A 15,633-nucleotide genomic window follows, 5' to 3' on the forward strand; every position below is an offset into this window, starting at 1 on the left:
TTTTGACTTTGAATGTTTAAAATGATGTTGGAAAACTGTAAGTGTGTAGAAAGGCTTCTTTTTCTACCTATATACAATCTGATAACTACGTAATTTAAGCAGGAGGGAAATGTGTTTGGTAGTGCAGATGAGCATATAAAGACTGCAACATGCAAAATATTCAAAACTATAAGCAGCTGTCACTATCTGACAGGAATAATGAACAATGATTTGTTGGCCTCATATTTAAAAATACACGTATCATTTGTGTACATTTAACTGTAATTAAATGGCATTCAATTTGGCCCAGGGCAAAAAATGACATATACTGACTTGAAGTTTTTTTGAAGTTTTGGACGAGGCTCGGGACTTGAGACTTGCTTGTGACTTGCAAAACAATGACTTTGTCCCTTCTCAAGTAGAAAAATGTGTTACAGTATGTCATGGCACAATAAAAGTCAAGCTATGCTATACTTCTTAGAAAAGTAGGTGTTGATTTCCTCAACAATTACAGCCAGCATCTCCAAATGAAAATGGACCACAAACATTAATTTTACTAGATTTATATGGATTTGAGTGCTGGTGCCAGCTGATATATCACCATCTTATTTGTTATGTATGATAGACAGTGACATACGTTGTAAAACCAGCAAACAAATACACCTACACAAATTACAGAAAATGCCTTGAATATATAAAACCCTTTAACTCCACTTTTATGGAGTACATGTGTTGCAGCAGATACAGGTAAACCAGGTAGAGCTCAACAGCAGCTGCTGTTTTCACTTTAGGTGCCTGTCAGCGTTCTTCTCTAATTCCATAGCCTGAAGCCACACACTCCACCAGCTACACACACCTTGTTCAAACAACAGGCACGAGCGATGAGATAAGACCGAACCTGGAATTTCCTGTATGTTGTGGAAAATACCACGTGACGAAAGGTATCATTAGCCATTATTGTACCCTGAGGTGGTACACAGTCAGATACACAGGAGTTACGAAACATAATTACTCATCTAGAGTCAATAGATACAACTGTGAGAACACTGGCGTCATCTGTCATGGTATTCCCTTGAAGACTTTTGGTTTTAGAATGGCCACATGCTCATATTGCATTTGGTTAAATGGTGCAGTGGAGCTCGGTGGGTGGAGCCTGGCAGCAATAAGATGAGGAAGGCTTCGGTTTTATGCATACAGCTTGATGGTGCATTGCCAGGTTTGGAGGTTCGGCTCTCAGCGCAGATCAATGAGTAGAGAAATGCAGTAAGACTGCCAGGTTTGGGGATTTAAACCACACAATGAGGCATCCAGGCTGAAGACAGATGCACCTGCAGTTTCTATAGAGTGTCTGGAATAAAAAGGCAAATTTAATTGAATGTTTCACAGAAAATTCCCCATGCTCTTGTGCTCTTACATATCTCTGATTCTCAGTACTTTCAAGGTTACTTTGTGTTAACATGGTGTGAATAAATCCATATAATTGGCTAGCAGCATTATATGTATGATGGAATTGACCTGCTCCAAATAATAAACTGCAGGTCCCCTTATCCACAATACATTAGCTTAATATTGTTTTAAAACCAGTTAGTTAACATTTTCTCAACAGTTTTACCTTATTCTAATATATAATACAGTAAGTTAGTGGATTCAACTAACCTTTTCTAACTAACCTGATATAAATCTACAAGTTTTATTCATTCAAGTCAATTAAGTTGAGACAACTCAAAATTTCAAAGCAACTTACTACAATAGATGTTTAAGTTTTGATTCCAACTCAGACTCTTAGGTTTTGAAATTAACTACATTTTGAAATTTAGTAAAAATGTTTCACCAGCCAATATAAAAATGATTGGTCCCAGTAATCTTATTTGTTATTATTTGGGTACCTGAAAATGATATTTAAATTTAAAATATTAAAGAGTCAGGCAGGCAGTAAGACAGACAACCACTGGTCAAGATTACTGGTCTTGTGCTCCTGCAGTATTCCTGCAGCCTGCCTGAGGTTCCTCAAGTCTGGGGAAGAGAGCGCCAGGGTAAACAAATCGCTTTAACCATAGACTGCATATTGTATAGAACTTTTTAATATACTGTCCATGGCTCCAACTTGCTATTTGCTACATATTGCTCCTTTAAGGCAGCCCAGACACTTTTTAAAGTTAAAACAAGTAGTTTATTTTAATGATGTGAGGTCTGTTTCTGTTGTGTGTTATTGAAGGAGCACAGGCCAGTGTTATTCTTGGGTACACACGAGGGTCATCACCGTCTTTACACATGAGTTATAAAAACTGAGTAAGATGGAAAGAAGAATCGCAAACTGTTTGACAAAAGAAACAGAGCGAGGCATACAAAAACACATCACACCCTCCAAAAGACTATTTTTAAGGAATTACTAAATACTACACTTCAGAATTTGTCCTTATGCAACTTTTCTGAAACATCTTTGCTTCACAGACCTCACATCTGCAGCCTCTTCCTGTTCTCACTTTGCCAACAGACTTTTCTGTTTCCTTCAGAGTCGCTGTTCTCTCTGTGTTGGGAAAAGAGTTTTTTGGATGCATGCTTTGTTTGCCACGTGTTCACACAGAGTCGAATGAAGTACGTCAAGCCAAGAGATATTAACGGTTCAATGAAATGCTCTCCACCTGGACGTCAGTATCTGGAGAAATTGTGAAATTCTGAGAAAATGAGAAGATGCATATTCCCATGGCGATGCAGGTTGTGTGGTTCCTCCAAAATATAATCAATCATAATAGCTTGAAAAATGGAAACTGGAAGTTATATTTTAGTATCAAAAGTTGCAAGCCAAAAGTTAACAAGAACCTTATGGTTTTAAGTGAAAAACTTCATGCAGGAGAGCAATCAGTGTGTGAAAAACCTGGTGGCAATCCCCCTACCAGAGCTGGTCGGCCTATATGCTCACTGTGCAAGTTAGGTAGGCCTTGCAAGGACTCCACCTTCCCCCTTATGTCAAAGTGAGGGTCACTGTTTATAACTGGCATTCAATGGCAGTAGAAGAGGAAACGAGTGGAAGGAAACACACACACACACACACACACACACACACACACACACACACACACACACACACACACACACACACCACTTACTTGGTCTATTTTGTGATGCAGGAAATTAAAACCCCAAAATATAAGATGAAACAGCACAACATAGTTTTCCTGTCTTCAAATTTGTGAATAAATGTTTGGAATAAAGAATACTGGGCATAGTCCGATATTAAAAGACACTGTAGTGACAAAGGCAAGTGGCAATAATCTGTAAAAGATTTATTCCATGGAACTCACAAAAATTGCTGTTGAGGTTTTCAGGGGGTCTCAAGGATCAATCATAGGCTTAATTCTTCTAGTTTTTAAAAATGGCCTTAAAAGTATGGAATATCAGCCAGAGCTGTTGTGTAACAGTTTATGATAATGACAGTTATTGTTTATAGATAGTAATAGTTTTAACTTTATAATGATGATAATAATAATATACAATGACAGAGTAAAGCATGTTGGGAATCAACCCCTGCAGTGGTAGTGCCTTGCTCTTGAACTACACACACCACTTTTAAATCTGTGCAGTATGAAGAAAACTTCGTTCAGTATACTACCTCAGCTCTGACCTGTGTAAACATTGTTAATGTAACACTATTAAGTAGCCTTGTAGAAAAGATGACACAGATGTTGTTGGGTGTGTGCACTGGGACCTACAGCTCTGCAGAAGTGCAACAGCTGGTTGCTCCTCAGTCATGCGCACTGGGCTGGAGACTGATGAGGCCTTTAAGTGCTATTGGAAAGTCTGGATTGAAACTCCAAATTCCTAAGAGCCAAACTGTTTGTGAACACTGTGTCGCAACTTTGGTGAGACATTTAGGGACATGTGAAAGAACATCTGAACCATATCAAGAGTTGCAGTTAAGAGTGGAAATAAGAGTGTTTCCTACTTTTCAGTATGAAACTGTGTGTTAGATTTAGCAGAAATGGAATATAATATTCATATGCATGCTTGTACCATTGTATAATCACCTGAAAATATAAATCATCAAACTACGTCTTTTGATATTGTTGTATTGTGTAAGAGCAGCAGAACTTACATATTTTGCATTTAACCCTCAACTGTATTTACTCAGTAAAAACATTTCCTGCAATGAGGTAGGCCTATATTGTACTACTATTAAAAATGACAGCTTTCCACCACTCAGTAATTTATCAAGCTACATGCACAATAAAAGTCTCCTCCTCAATCCACTGCTAAATACGACAGTGCATTTATAAAACAAAATATGGGCCATCCAAGTGTTATGACTCATATTACAGTCATTTACAACTACGGTGCAAAGTCACGCCTGTAGCGCTCAGAAGTACGAGCTTTGGAGGAGCACTTGAAGGCGGCCTAACTTTTCTCCCTGTGTGTGTACTTCTTTATCAGGGTGAAGTTTACTGTTAGCTGTGATTTAGGTTATCTTATAAACAGACTGAGCGAGAGTTCAGGAGCCGGGCTGGTTTTTATTGAGGATGTGAGTGAGTGAACAGTGAGTCAAGAAGATGAAGAAACGACACGGCTGCTGACGTCGGGCGGTGATTTCCTTTATTTCGCAGGTCGATCACTTAACTTGGTTGTTTTGGAGGAACTTTTGACATGCATCCTGCTCACGCCGAGGGATGAGCACGTCGTATGCGATTGTCTCTGCGCACTGTCAAAGTGACTAAAAACTATTTATTGTTGTTTTCATCGCGAGACTGAACTCTTTACTGAGTTTTTAAGAATCTTTTCTGTGGCAAAGATGTGGGAAAAGCTGTCACGTTATTTCACCGCGGAGGGTGAACTTTTTCACGGGAAGAGTCGGTGGACTTCGGCGGCGGTTGCTGTGATCCTGCTGGGGTTGTTTGCGTCGTCTTGCTGGGCAGAGGAGGCATCATGTCACGGCGCTTACGACCTCTACTTTGTTTTAGACAAGTAAGTAAAAGAAAAGTTTGCCAGCTTTTGTTGCAGACCGCTCTTATCGAAGCTTATCACGGAAATAATGTTACCACTGCACCGTGAAAGCGTTAAAATGTTGCTGTTTTGCTTCTTATTAACTGTTACTGGGTGTGGATGGAGAAGACAAAGATGTGGTCGGGGGTGAGATGGGAGAGGAGGCAGGGGCGGAGGGGCGCAGGTGTGACACCGTTTTCTGTGACCTGGTTTTGAAATTACTGCCACTGCACTCGTTTTTTTGTTTTTTTTTGCAACGGTCACATACTGATGATGACACCATAGTATGAGGCTGGGAACAAATTTGGCTAGAAGTATGTGGACGCTCCTGTGAACATGTGGCAACCATGTGGTCAAGGGTGTCCACATAATTTCAATAACGTACAATAAAGTGCTGCAGTATACAGTGGTTGTACTGCAGCCATAATGATATGAAGTAGGAGTGAAGACACAGGTGTTACCAATGATACTTCTAAAGGCCTACTTCCGTTTAATATGGCAGAGCCTCTTCAGTGAGTGAACATGTGCCACAGCAGCACCCTGACCCTGTTTGACCTGAATGGATGGGAACCCCAATAAGTATCATTAGTAACGTGTGTGTTAACTGTACTGTTTCATAACAAGATGCTGCTGTGATGAAGGTCTGTAATGACAGTGGTTTGGGGAAGACCCTTTGCTGTTTCTACATGACAATATACAAAGTCAGGCCCGTAACAGAGAGCAGACCGTATCATCAAACATCGGTTTAGGAACTCAGTGATGCTCTCAAGGCTCCCTGCAGCAAGGCCTTGTGGTAGGACTGAAACCAGAGGTGTGGAGGCTGTTACAGCGGCAGGTTACTGCCCATGGTTTTGATATAAGATGTTCAACAGTCACATAAGGGTGTAATGTTTGGCTACCCATATACCTTTTTAACATAGCTGTGATAGTAGGAAATAATGCCCATTAGGATTGAAAGATATGCAAAAAATAAATACTTAAAATTAAAAAAAATATTACAACAGTTCTGACAGATATTGCGATTGTGATATGAGTCACAATTGTAGTTGGAATTTCATTCTGAACAATATAAAAATGACGATGATACTTACACTTGGAGATAAGAATTGTAGGCCAAGTCATCTTTATAGCACCACAATGCTTCATTTATAATGGTATGTTGTGAAACATTTGACCAATCAAGAAACTGCAGCTTCTGCAATTTGGATTTTGCACTTTGCCATATTGTGGTTTCGATAAGATTTAGATCAGTTGTTCAGTTCTAGTGGTCTTACTGTGTCAGTCTATGTACGGAGCCCTAACACCTCACCTATCAATATTTGTGCTACCCATATGTCTTTTGCTCCATAGTGACCGTCTTATGTCACAGACTTCAGTATAACATCTCCTGCACATATTGGATGTGTGTAAAACTGTGTTTCTCTCCCTCATTAACAATCACAGAGGTGCTCATCACAAACAAGGAAACAGGTTGCTTCAGTGGAGCTGCTTAGTGCCCATCAACACACTGTGGTTGTACTTCCTGCAGTCAATGTTTCACAGAAAAGATCAAATAACTGAGTTTGCATGTTTAGCCCATTTACTACAAGATACTGTACACTTAACCACTGACTGGTTCCAAAGTTTGCTCTGAGTTATCAATATATTTGCAGAATTATACACAATTAGCAATATCTAGAGGACAGATGAAGCATAATAGATAAAAGATAAACTGCAGAACAGTAAAAAACTTTGTTGTGTGTGATAAGCAATGGAACAAGATATAAAAACACTACTCATCTAGTTACTTCCATGTTGGTCCACCAAAGAGTTTTAGGTTTCTGGTTAATGAGACAATCACCGGTTTCAGTTCATTAAGTTTTAGTATGCAAAGCATCTATGTGGAAGTGATGTTTTCACTGTGTTGTAATTCAGTACAGCCCTTTTTAAATCTGCTGCTACAGCAACATGGCTAAATGAAAACAGACATAATCTTTATGAACATGCATTACCAAACTCACTAAGTAAGTTTTTTTTAAGACTCTGAAGATGTCTGGCAATTAGTTGAAAACAGGGCCTGGGAAGCTGGGAAAAAAAACCCACAATCACAAGCTGGGTAATGTTACAGCATGCCTTTGAAAATATTGTCAGCACTTTTGTACAAAACCCACACACTAGTGCACTCCCACATTTGACAAAGGTGTGCATGTCCATGCCTTGCCTGAAAATGTAAAAGTTTCTGAAACTGGTCAGGCTGAACCCGGGTGGATCTGATCCAGACTCGGTCTGCTTTATATGATAGACAACTGAGGCTTGCCCCTGATTGGCTGGAGTTGTGTGATGCTCAGTGGTTACACTGGAGGAAGAAACTACTCTGACAAACCTCAGGGAACCACACGAGTCTAACCATGACCGTACTAACTACCCAAGATAAACAAAGCCTTAACCCTAATGTCTTTAAGGAGCATATCACATGGTGTCATGAGGTTTGTACATCTATTGTTTCCCCGAGATGAGACATGTGCCAATGTGAGGGAGTGACCATGAAAAAGGTAGAATGGAGATTTGTCATCTCTTCCTCCTTCACAATAACAAAGAAAATGCTGACTGCTTATTACTGTAAAATACTCTTAAAATACTACGTTCAACCATGTTTTGTGAAGGTTACATCATTAGATTTTTTCAGCATTTAGAGATGGGAATCTTTGTCAGCTAACAGGAATTTTACCACTTTAATGTATCACTTTGACCATTTAATTCTGTGAATGTCACCAAAAAGAAGACCTTTAACATCTTTGAGAAGTCCTTGAATGTTGTCTGTTAATCATGTAAACCAGCAAGATTGTACCACTTCCTGTGTCTTTTATGCACTGAAAGTGTTGCTTCAGGCATCAAATATACAGAGACTGCACCGGCAGATTCAGTCAGTTCAGCAAAACTTTGCACCGTCGCAGGAGCTTCATGCAAAAAGGCCTCCAATATATAATGGAGAGTTTACAGCTTTGACAGCAACTGTTTTTAATCCTGTCCTCCCCCGGCTTGGAAGCATGCCATTACTCAGGGCCGTTGAGTTGAAACACTGCTCCCCTGACCCATTTCCAAACTACCCCACCCTTGTCTAAATTGCTAAATTACAGGATGATAACTGAGATTATTGGCACAACTTTGACTATGTGCATAGATCTTAGTTTGCTCTGCATTTTTGTATACATTTATAAGTTGGGGCTCTGTTTGGTTTACATATGCATTGTTATAGTTATGAAATATTAAAGCTTAAGCTGACATAATTTCTGGGTGTCAAATAGTTTCACATCTGTTTGTCGGAAGTTTACTTTGTTCCTGCAGATAAACACTCCACTGTCAAATTTCCTGACTTTCCTGACTGATATGACTGAGGTCTCTAAGGTCCCTAATGTCAGCAAATTTGTTCTGCAGAATTTGTTGCAGCAGTAATCTGCAACATTTCCATGCAAAGACATGTTCATTTTGGTGTTCTAATACAGAGTGTTGATGTTTTAGTCGGATGCCAGTTCATGAAAGCATTTCTGTTTGGTTTCCTGAACACTCAGGTAGCTCTGTCCAAGGAAAACGTACTGTGAAGTGATGCTTTTAATGTCACTAAGCCTTTTTATACAGCAGAGTTTCACAGACAGCCAAGCTCCCTTTTTCAGGAACGCCCTGATCACACTCACGCAGTGACACACAAGCTGCCCAGAACAACCCCAGTCTGATGTGCTGGTCACTGAGCTGCAGTTTGGTTCTCAAGGATTTTGCTCAAGGGAACCTCTATTGTGTTAATGAGGGAGGAGGAAGCGCTGTCTGGCACTGTTCACACCCAGAGACATCCTGTCAGTCCACAGGTTGGTCCATTCTCAAGGGAGACCATCCGATCACAAGAAGATTTTTTATCTTGGAATATGTTATTTAATATCACATTAGCAATATATATTTTCTGGAATTTCTACACTCTAGGTGACACATCCTCTATTGATGCTGGAAAGTTTGTAATCATCCCATAAAAATCTGGGAACTTTGCATGATGTGATAATTACCTTTGCACAACAGAGTGAGATCGTAGTGGGATAGAAAGTTATGCACATGTAAATGCAGGCAAGTTGAAAAGCCAGAACACCTAGAAAGCCTCTGCTGATCATTAACACCATCAACATGATACAGATGTGTTCTGGAGCAGTAAAATTTAACTGCCACACCAACACGTAACCACAGTTAACCACTGCTAATTGCCCGCTGATCCTCCAGTAATGTCAAAGTGCAGTGAAACTTTGCTTCACGTTCACAATCGTGTCTTCCCTCCGCTGTGTGACCTTGTCTTTGGGCAGCAGGGAGGAGAGAGAGGTGGCATGAAAGATGAGCCTCCTAATGGTCAAACTCTTCTGTTTTATGTTCTCCGCACATACATTGAATTGTAATTATTGGTTTAATTACCTCTTTGTCGTTATATCAAGGGCACATTTTACACACTGTGTTCATTGTGGTCGGATTGACTTATCGAGGGGTGAGAAGGGCCAAGGGCTACAGGTTGACACCCACCTAACATGGGTTTGTCCTTGGATCAAGTGAGAAATTTATGCATCGTTTTCGACAGTTTTAATTAGTTTTAATGAGACAGAAGACAGCGTTGAAAGAAGTCCTCAGTGCTTGCGCTCAAATAAAGATGGGTAATACCTCAAAGGAAAAACTGATATTTCCAGTTTCATACTAGCTGAAGAAAGGAAGGGAAGAAGAGTTAGAAAGTGGAGCTGAAGAGAGGAGAAAAATTATCAAGTGTTGAATTAGTCACCAACTATTTTGATAATAAATCATTTTGACTCACTTTTTAAGAAGAAATGTCTAAATTCTCTGATTTGGTTTACTCATATGTGAATATATCCTGGTTTATTTAGCCCTTTCTGATAATAAACTCAATATTTTTGAGTTGTGGACAAAACAAGACATTTGAGAATGTCACCTTGAGCTTTGGGAAACAGTGATCGATGTTTTTTCACAATTTTCTGACATTTAATGGACAAAACAACAAATTTATTGACTGAGGAGATGATCTTACAGATTAATTGATAATGAAAATAATCATTAGTTCTTGCTCTAGAGGACAGAGGCATGGGATGACAAAAGGAAAGAATAAAAATGCATAAATCTGGGACAAAGGAAAGTTGCAAAGATAGGAATGAAAAAGAAAAGGAAGGATAGGAGTAAAGCAGACCAGGTCCCACAATTCCAGCACTGATTTATTGGTCTTTCTCTTTGAACTATATTGAATTTCCAATTTTCAGCCAGCTTGTGCTCTTTTTTTAAATTGATTAAGCTGGAATGAGAAGGGCTGTTGGCCTACAAGCCCTCCGAGAGCTTGCATGTGTTAGTGAACTGTAGAAATAAAGCTCAATTGACACGAGTCCCTTAAAACTGTACTAGAAGTACTGTAGTTGGCAACCTCCACCTCTGTGTAATGACTTTCTGTTCCTCAGATGAAGTTGCTTTAGTGATTTTTCTACCTTTATTTTTCGTGAAATAAATTCTAAGTCTACCAGCCAACTAGATTTGTAGGAAGACAAAGCTCCTGTGAACATTTCAGGGTTGTAACAGCTGAAGTGGCTGCTATAGAACACAGACTTATCAGCACAATTATCAAGCATGTGGCTGGTGTTAATGTCCAACTGTGGTTTGTGGTACAAAGCACAAATAACTGTACAGTATTTTACTCCCCAGCACACAATCTGCTGCCGCTGACGAGCTGCAAACTCACTGTTGTTTTCTTGTTTCAGGTCTGGAAGTGTGTCCTCTGACTGGCATGAGATTTACTCGTTTGTGAAGAAGCTCACGGACAGATTTGTGAGGTGAGTACAAAGTTGCCAGTTTAATTTTCAGTGTCAGGTTTTCATAATACTAATATTTTGAAACAATAAAAAAACATGAAGTGAAATTAAACTCCCCTGACTTAGAACTGCAGATTTTGCATGGGGTGACAGTGAGCAATGATTTAACAATAACAGCAACATGGAGCAATATCAAAATATATATAATAAAGTAATATAAGCAGTAAGAATGTTCACCATTTCTTAAAAATGGTACGCTGACAGGATTAGTTGGGGAAATGGTACAATCCTTTTGACAAAGTACCTTTATTTTACATACATTTAACATCATCATGGTTGTTTTATTAGATGAATGTCTGTCATTGAAGAGCCTTCGACGTTGGCTGCAGCCTGTTGCACACATTTAAAGCACTTCCCACCTGTTTTACAAACTATCAAAATTGCAAAATCAATGACATCCTTTTTGCACATAATTCATTAAAAAGACGAAAACCAGAGAAACCGGCTTGAAACGTTCAGCTTGCATAACGTTTGAGTCAAACGGCGCCTGCCAGCACAGTACAGACGGTAGCGACCCAGCCAGAATGAAGTGGTTGGTTGAAGAAAATAGCAAAGGCACCAGGTGGGAGTGGGTGGCAGAGAGGAGCAGTCTTCTGGGCTGTGAGAATGGCCATTTGCACCGGGGGGGTCCGGCTCCACACTTATCCCCTGCTTCCACCACAGAACGGCTGACAGGCAGACAATGTACAGTAAAGCAAAAGAACACTGGAAGGCGACGAGGACAATCTGCTAAACAATGCTCGCTCACCAAGAGCTCTTCTGTTCCGCCATGTGGAGCAAACTGGACTACTTCACCAACCCCCCCCACCCCACCCCTACCCATCCATCCCTCGAAAGAAAAAAAAAAATCCCACCACCACCCTCTGATTTGTCCTTGGCATCGCTGCCGCTATATCCGTAGTCTTTCTTAGAAAGAGAAAATCTCTACACTGTTAAAGAGGTAACATATACAATCATAATCTCCAGTGAAAGCATAAAGTTCGACGTTAAGTCGCCACCCACGATTTATCATCCGCTCCTTGAGCGTGGTTAGTTTTTAGTCCACATATGACTCTGAAACTTGCAGACAGGATGTGGATGTATACGGCTGCTACTGCTCCCTGCCAAATTTGGCCGTGTGGCTTAAAGATTGTGCTATGTTTGCGGGGGAGGATCGCGACTGGGCCATGTGTCATGTGGGTGAGAAATATCAGCACCTCTCCTTATGCTCTGAAGGCTTCGGATCTCTGAAGGAAACACTTGTGCGCTTAATTATCTGAAGTTTAACTCACTCTGTGGGATGGCATCCGTGTGCTTTGTGTTAGTAACAGAGGTGGGAAGTAAATGAGTGCATTCACTCAAGTTCTGTCCCTCAGCACTTTGATACTTAATTTGGTACTTAACTTGAGTATTTTGGGAGACTATGTTTTCTCCACTGTATTTTAGAGGAGACTATTGTTCTGTTTTCTTACTAAATTTATCTGATGGCTGAACCTCACTGTGCAGAAATGATTGATATTATATAGGGCTGCACAGTTAATTGAAATGCAATTGAAATCACAATATGGCCAAGTGCAGCATTGAAATCGTAAAAGCTGCAATATTTTAATAAAGGCCAAATATTATAACAGCATTATAATGAAGTAGTTTAAAATATATTCAATAGATATGTGACATCATCATTAATTCAGTATTTTTTTCTGTCAAAATGAAAATTAAGATGCAAAAATTATCATTCCCACTACTCATGAATCATATCACTGTTACAATAGCTGTCACTAATAATTCTAATATGATTTTTTTTAATATTTCATGCAGAGCCATTCTTCTGTTTGTAAGCCAACACAAAGCTGTAACTATGCATCACATCTTAATTGTAGCTGGAGATGCTCACAACACTGATATTGACTTTTAGACTTATATTGTTGCAGCAGCTTTATTAAATTGCATTGCTACATTTTCACTGACAACAATAATGAAGAACAAAACATTCAGTCTGCTACTCAATCTGTTTTATAAGGTCAGTATCAGCACCAATTCAGAATATTATATTCAGGGTGAGATTATCTGAGAAAATGTAGCTGTTGTTTGGTAAAAAAAAAAACAAAAAAAAACTGTGACCTTTAAGGTGTTATAAAGAAACTGTATTTAATCTGTAGAGGACCATTTAATCTCTCAGTTCATCATGCTTGCCTGCAAATGCCCAGAATTAAGTCAACTCATGTTATTTTTTACTCACACAGCCACAAAATTGCAAATCACAGATTGGCCTCAAAGGTGTTTTACAGTCTTCAATCAACCTCAGAGGAGCGAAAAGGAGGAATCCCTCTGCAGGATGGACAGACATCAGATGTCTTGTGAAGAGAATAGAATTACAATAAGGAGAAACAGGATGACAATGTTAAGGTTGTCAAAAGTATTGAAGCTTTGATATTTTTTCAATACCACGTTTCAAAATAATAATATTTTATAGGATATGAAGAACGCTGGGCTTCAAACTATTGCTTTCTGAGTACCGATTGAAAATGTGTCAGTGGCACAAAGTTTTTTACTTTTTGATCAGTTATCTCCTTATTTAAATCATAATGCTGTTTATTTTCCTCTCTCTATTTAAGTACATTTACTTGCTGATGCTTTGATTTTATTCAAATAAATTGGACTTATACTTTTAATAGAGCAGTGGTTCACAAACTTTTTCTGGCATGCCACCGTTTTCAGAAGCTGAAAAAAGTTTGTGCCCCTCTGACCCCATCACTGGGGATGGGACTGATAAAAAAGGATTCAAAAGTTGAACTGGCCTGCCTCCCAGTTTGGGAGCAACTGTATTGGAGTATGTCTCCATTGTGATATGTTGCAATTTTTAATTGCGTAAAGAATTTGACTGGTTTGTAACTGTAAGTGCGCAGTTTTCAACACAAGGAGGTGAAGTTTTCTAACACAGTCGGAGTTGTACGTTTTCCACATCTTTGTCCTGTTTCACAAATTTGAAAGTTGTGTATTAACTCAGAAACCAGCTGTGTTTGAAAAGATAAATTTGTTGACATTCATGAGACGGCGAGTGTGCTGTAACATGACAGAGGGACACTGAATGTAAACAGGACAGGTTGTCCAGAGAAGACTCAGTCTGATGCCACGCTCGCTGGTCAGAGACACATCATGGTGTCCCGTGTCAGTTCACACCCTTTTAAAGTCACAGGTACAAAGTATATATTTGTCAAACAGGATGTGTGTGTGTTTATGTGTGACTCATCTCCACAACATGTTTCCTGTCTGTGAATTGATTAATCACTTCCTCCATTCCCACAGAAGCAGCTTTAAGTCGTTCACTAATATTAGTTGACATTGAAAGAGCCCCTTCTGTTTGGTTAAGTATTTATGCTTCTTTCATTCTCCTCAACTGAACTGAGCTCAAGTAAAAGCTTTATATAAAACTGTCAGTCACACTGACTCATTTATAGCCATTCTGAGTATTTTACATGTCATGCTGCGTGGGTGGTTGATAAAGAGGATCAAGAACGGAAGTGATGATTTTATGGAGTAAGGAAGGAGAAAACCTAAATAAATATTACAACATTAGCATATTGCATTCAGTGCTCTTCCACTTTAGAATGAGAAAACTTCACATTTCTAATTTTTGATTTTTGTTTTGCTCCTCAGCCCCAGAATGAGAGTCTCGTTCATCGTTTTCTCGGTCAAAGCGACAGTCCTGCTGCCCCTGACTGGAGACAGGTACTGAAATCTGAGATAAACTCTCTGGAATAAATTTACGCTGCAGTTGTGTTGTGTCTGCATTAGTATCATCTTGTGTTTTGGTGGTTAGTGGTTTAGTCATTTAACTGCTCAGCAAAAATCTTGGAGAACAATGCTGCTTTTATGGTTACTGTACCTCACCTTAAGAAGTTTCATGGTCTAAATGTGTCTTAAGGTTTTAAGAGGAAAGGCATTTAAGGAAACATTTGCTCAGTTTTTACATTTTATTTATTGATTTAACACCAAATCAATAGTGAGATGATATAAACCATTGCAGGTCTTCCTTTAATAGTTTCCCTTCATGTTTAAATCAATGATCAGGACTGTTTTTATGGCATTATTGGATTTTTGCATGGTTTGCATATAAGTATGTGCTTCATTTTTATTATATACAATAACATAAATCTGTTATATGCAGCATCATTGAAACGTTCAGTACGTGAAAGAATAATTTAACCTGTGATAATCCAGAGCTGTGATCTGTATAAAATCAAAAGTTAAACATTTCTGTAATATAAAAATACAATAATATAATACATATTATTCTAATAAATTACCATATACTGATTATTTTTTGTACTTTACCATGTTGTAGTTATATACTATAGATTTTGTTGAGTTTAATTTTAACTTGGATTATTCTTGCAGGCCGCCGTACATAATTTCACACTGGGCCTCTAAATGACACAAAAAAGACTTTGAGACATTTTGGAGAAACAGTTTCTTCTTTCTTTCCACAAACAATTTATCAATGTCTCTTTTTGGAGCTTGTGGTCGTCACCACAACCACAACTGCAAATTTCCATTTACAGTACAGACGCTATATAAATTACTGATCTATGAGGTGTTAACGTGCAGTTTTTCTAGAAACCTTCAGCCGCAGTGTGAAAAAAAAATACTGGTAATTCTGATGTGATTTCAGTATTTCCCAAAGACCTGGTCTTGACCCACAGGTGGGTCACAGGAGATTTTATTTAAGTCCCCAAATAAATAAATTTGGAGAATTTCCTCCACAGTATTTTACACTTTTTATAAAACCTTTAAAGTATGTGTATTGTTTTACTGATGAGAGGTACAAACA

General features: G+C 38.9%; 1 protein-coding gene across 1 annotated transcript in view; it reads left to right on the plus strand.

Moving 5' to 3' along the window:
• The first annotated feature begins 4,374 nt into the window (after positions 1–4,374).
• antxr2a (ANTXR cell adhesion molecule 2a) overlaps positions 4,375–15,633 on the plus strand; it is an 89,525-nt gene continuing 78,266 nt past the window's right edge. Inside the window, exons 1-3 of the mRNA XM_084728199.1 lie at positions 4,375–4,935; positions 10,713–10,784; positions 14,460–14,531. Of these exons, the coding sequence (XP_084584325.1) occupies positions 4,763–4,935; positions 10,713–10,784; positions 14,460–14,531 (317 nt within the window). The 5' untranslated portion in view covers positions 4,375–4,762. The remainder of the gene's footprint in view (positions 4,936–10,712; positions 10,785–14,459; positions 14,532–15,633) is intronic.

The sequence above is a fragment of the Lutjanus erythropterus genome, chromosome 10 (genome assembly GCF_056507025.1).
Source record: "Lutjanus erythropterus isolate fLutEry1 chromosome 10, fLutEry1.hap2, whole genome shotgun sequence".
NCBI lineage: Eukaryota > Metazoa > Chordata > Actinopteri > Lutjaniformes > Lutjanidae > Lutjanus > Lutjanus erythropterus.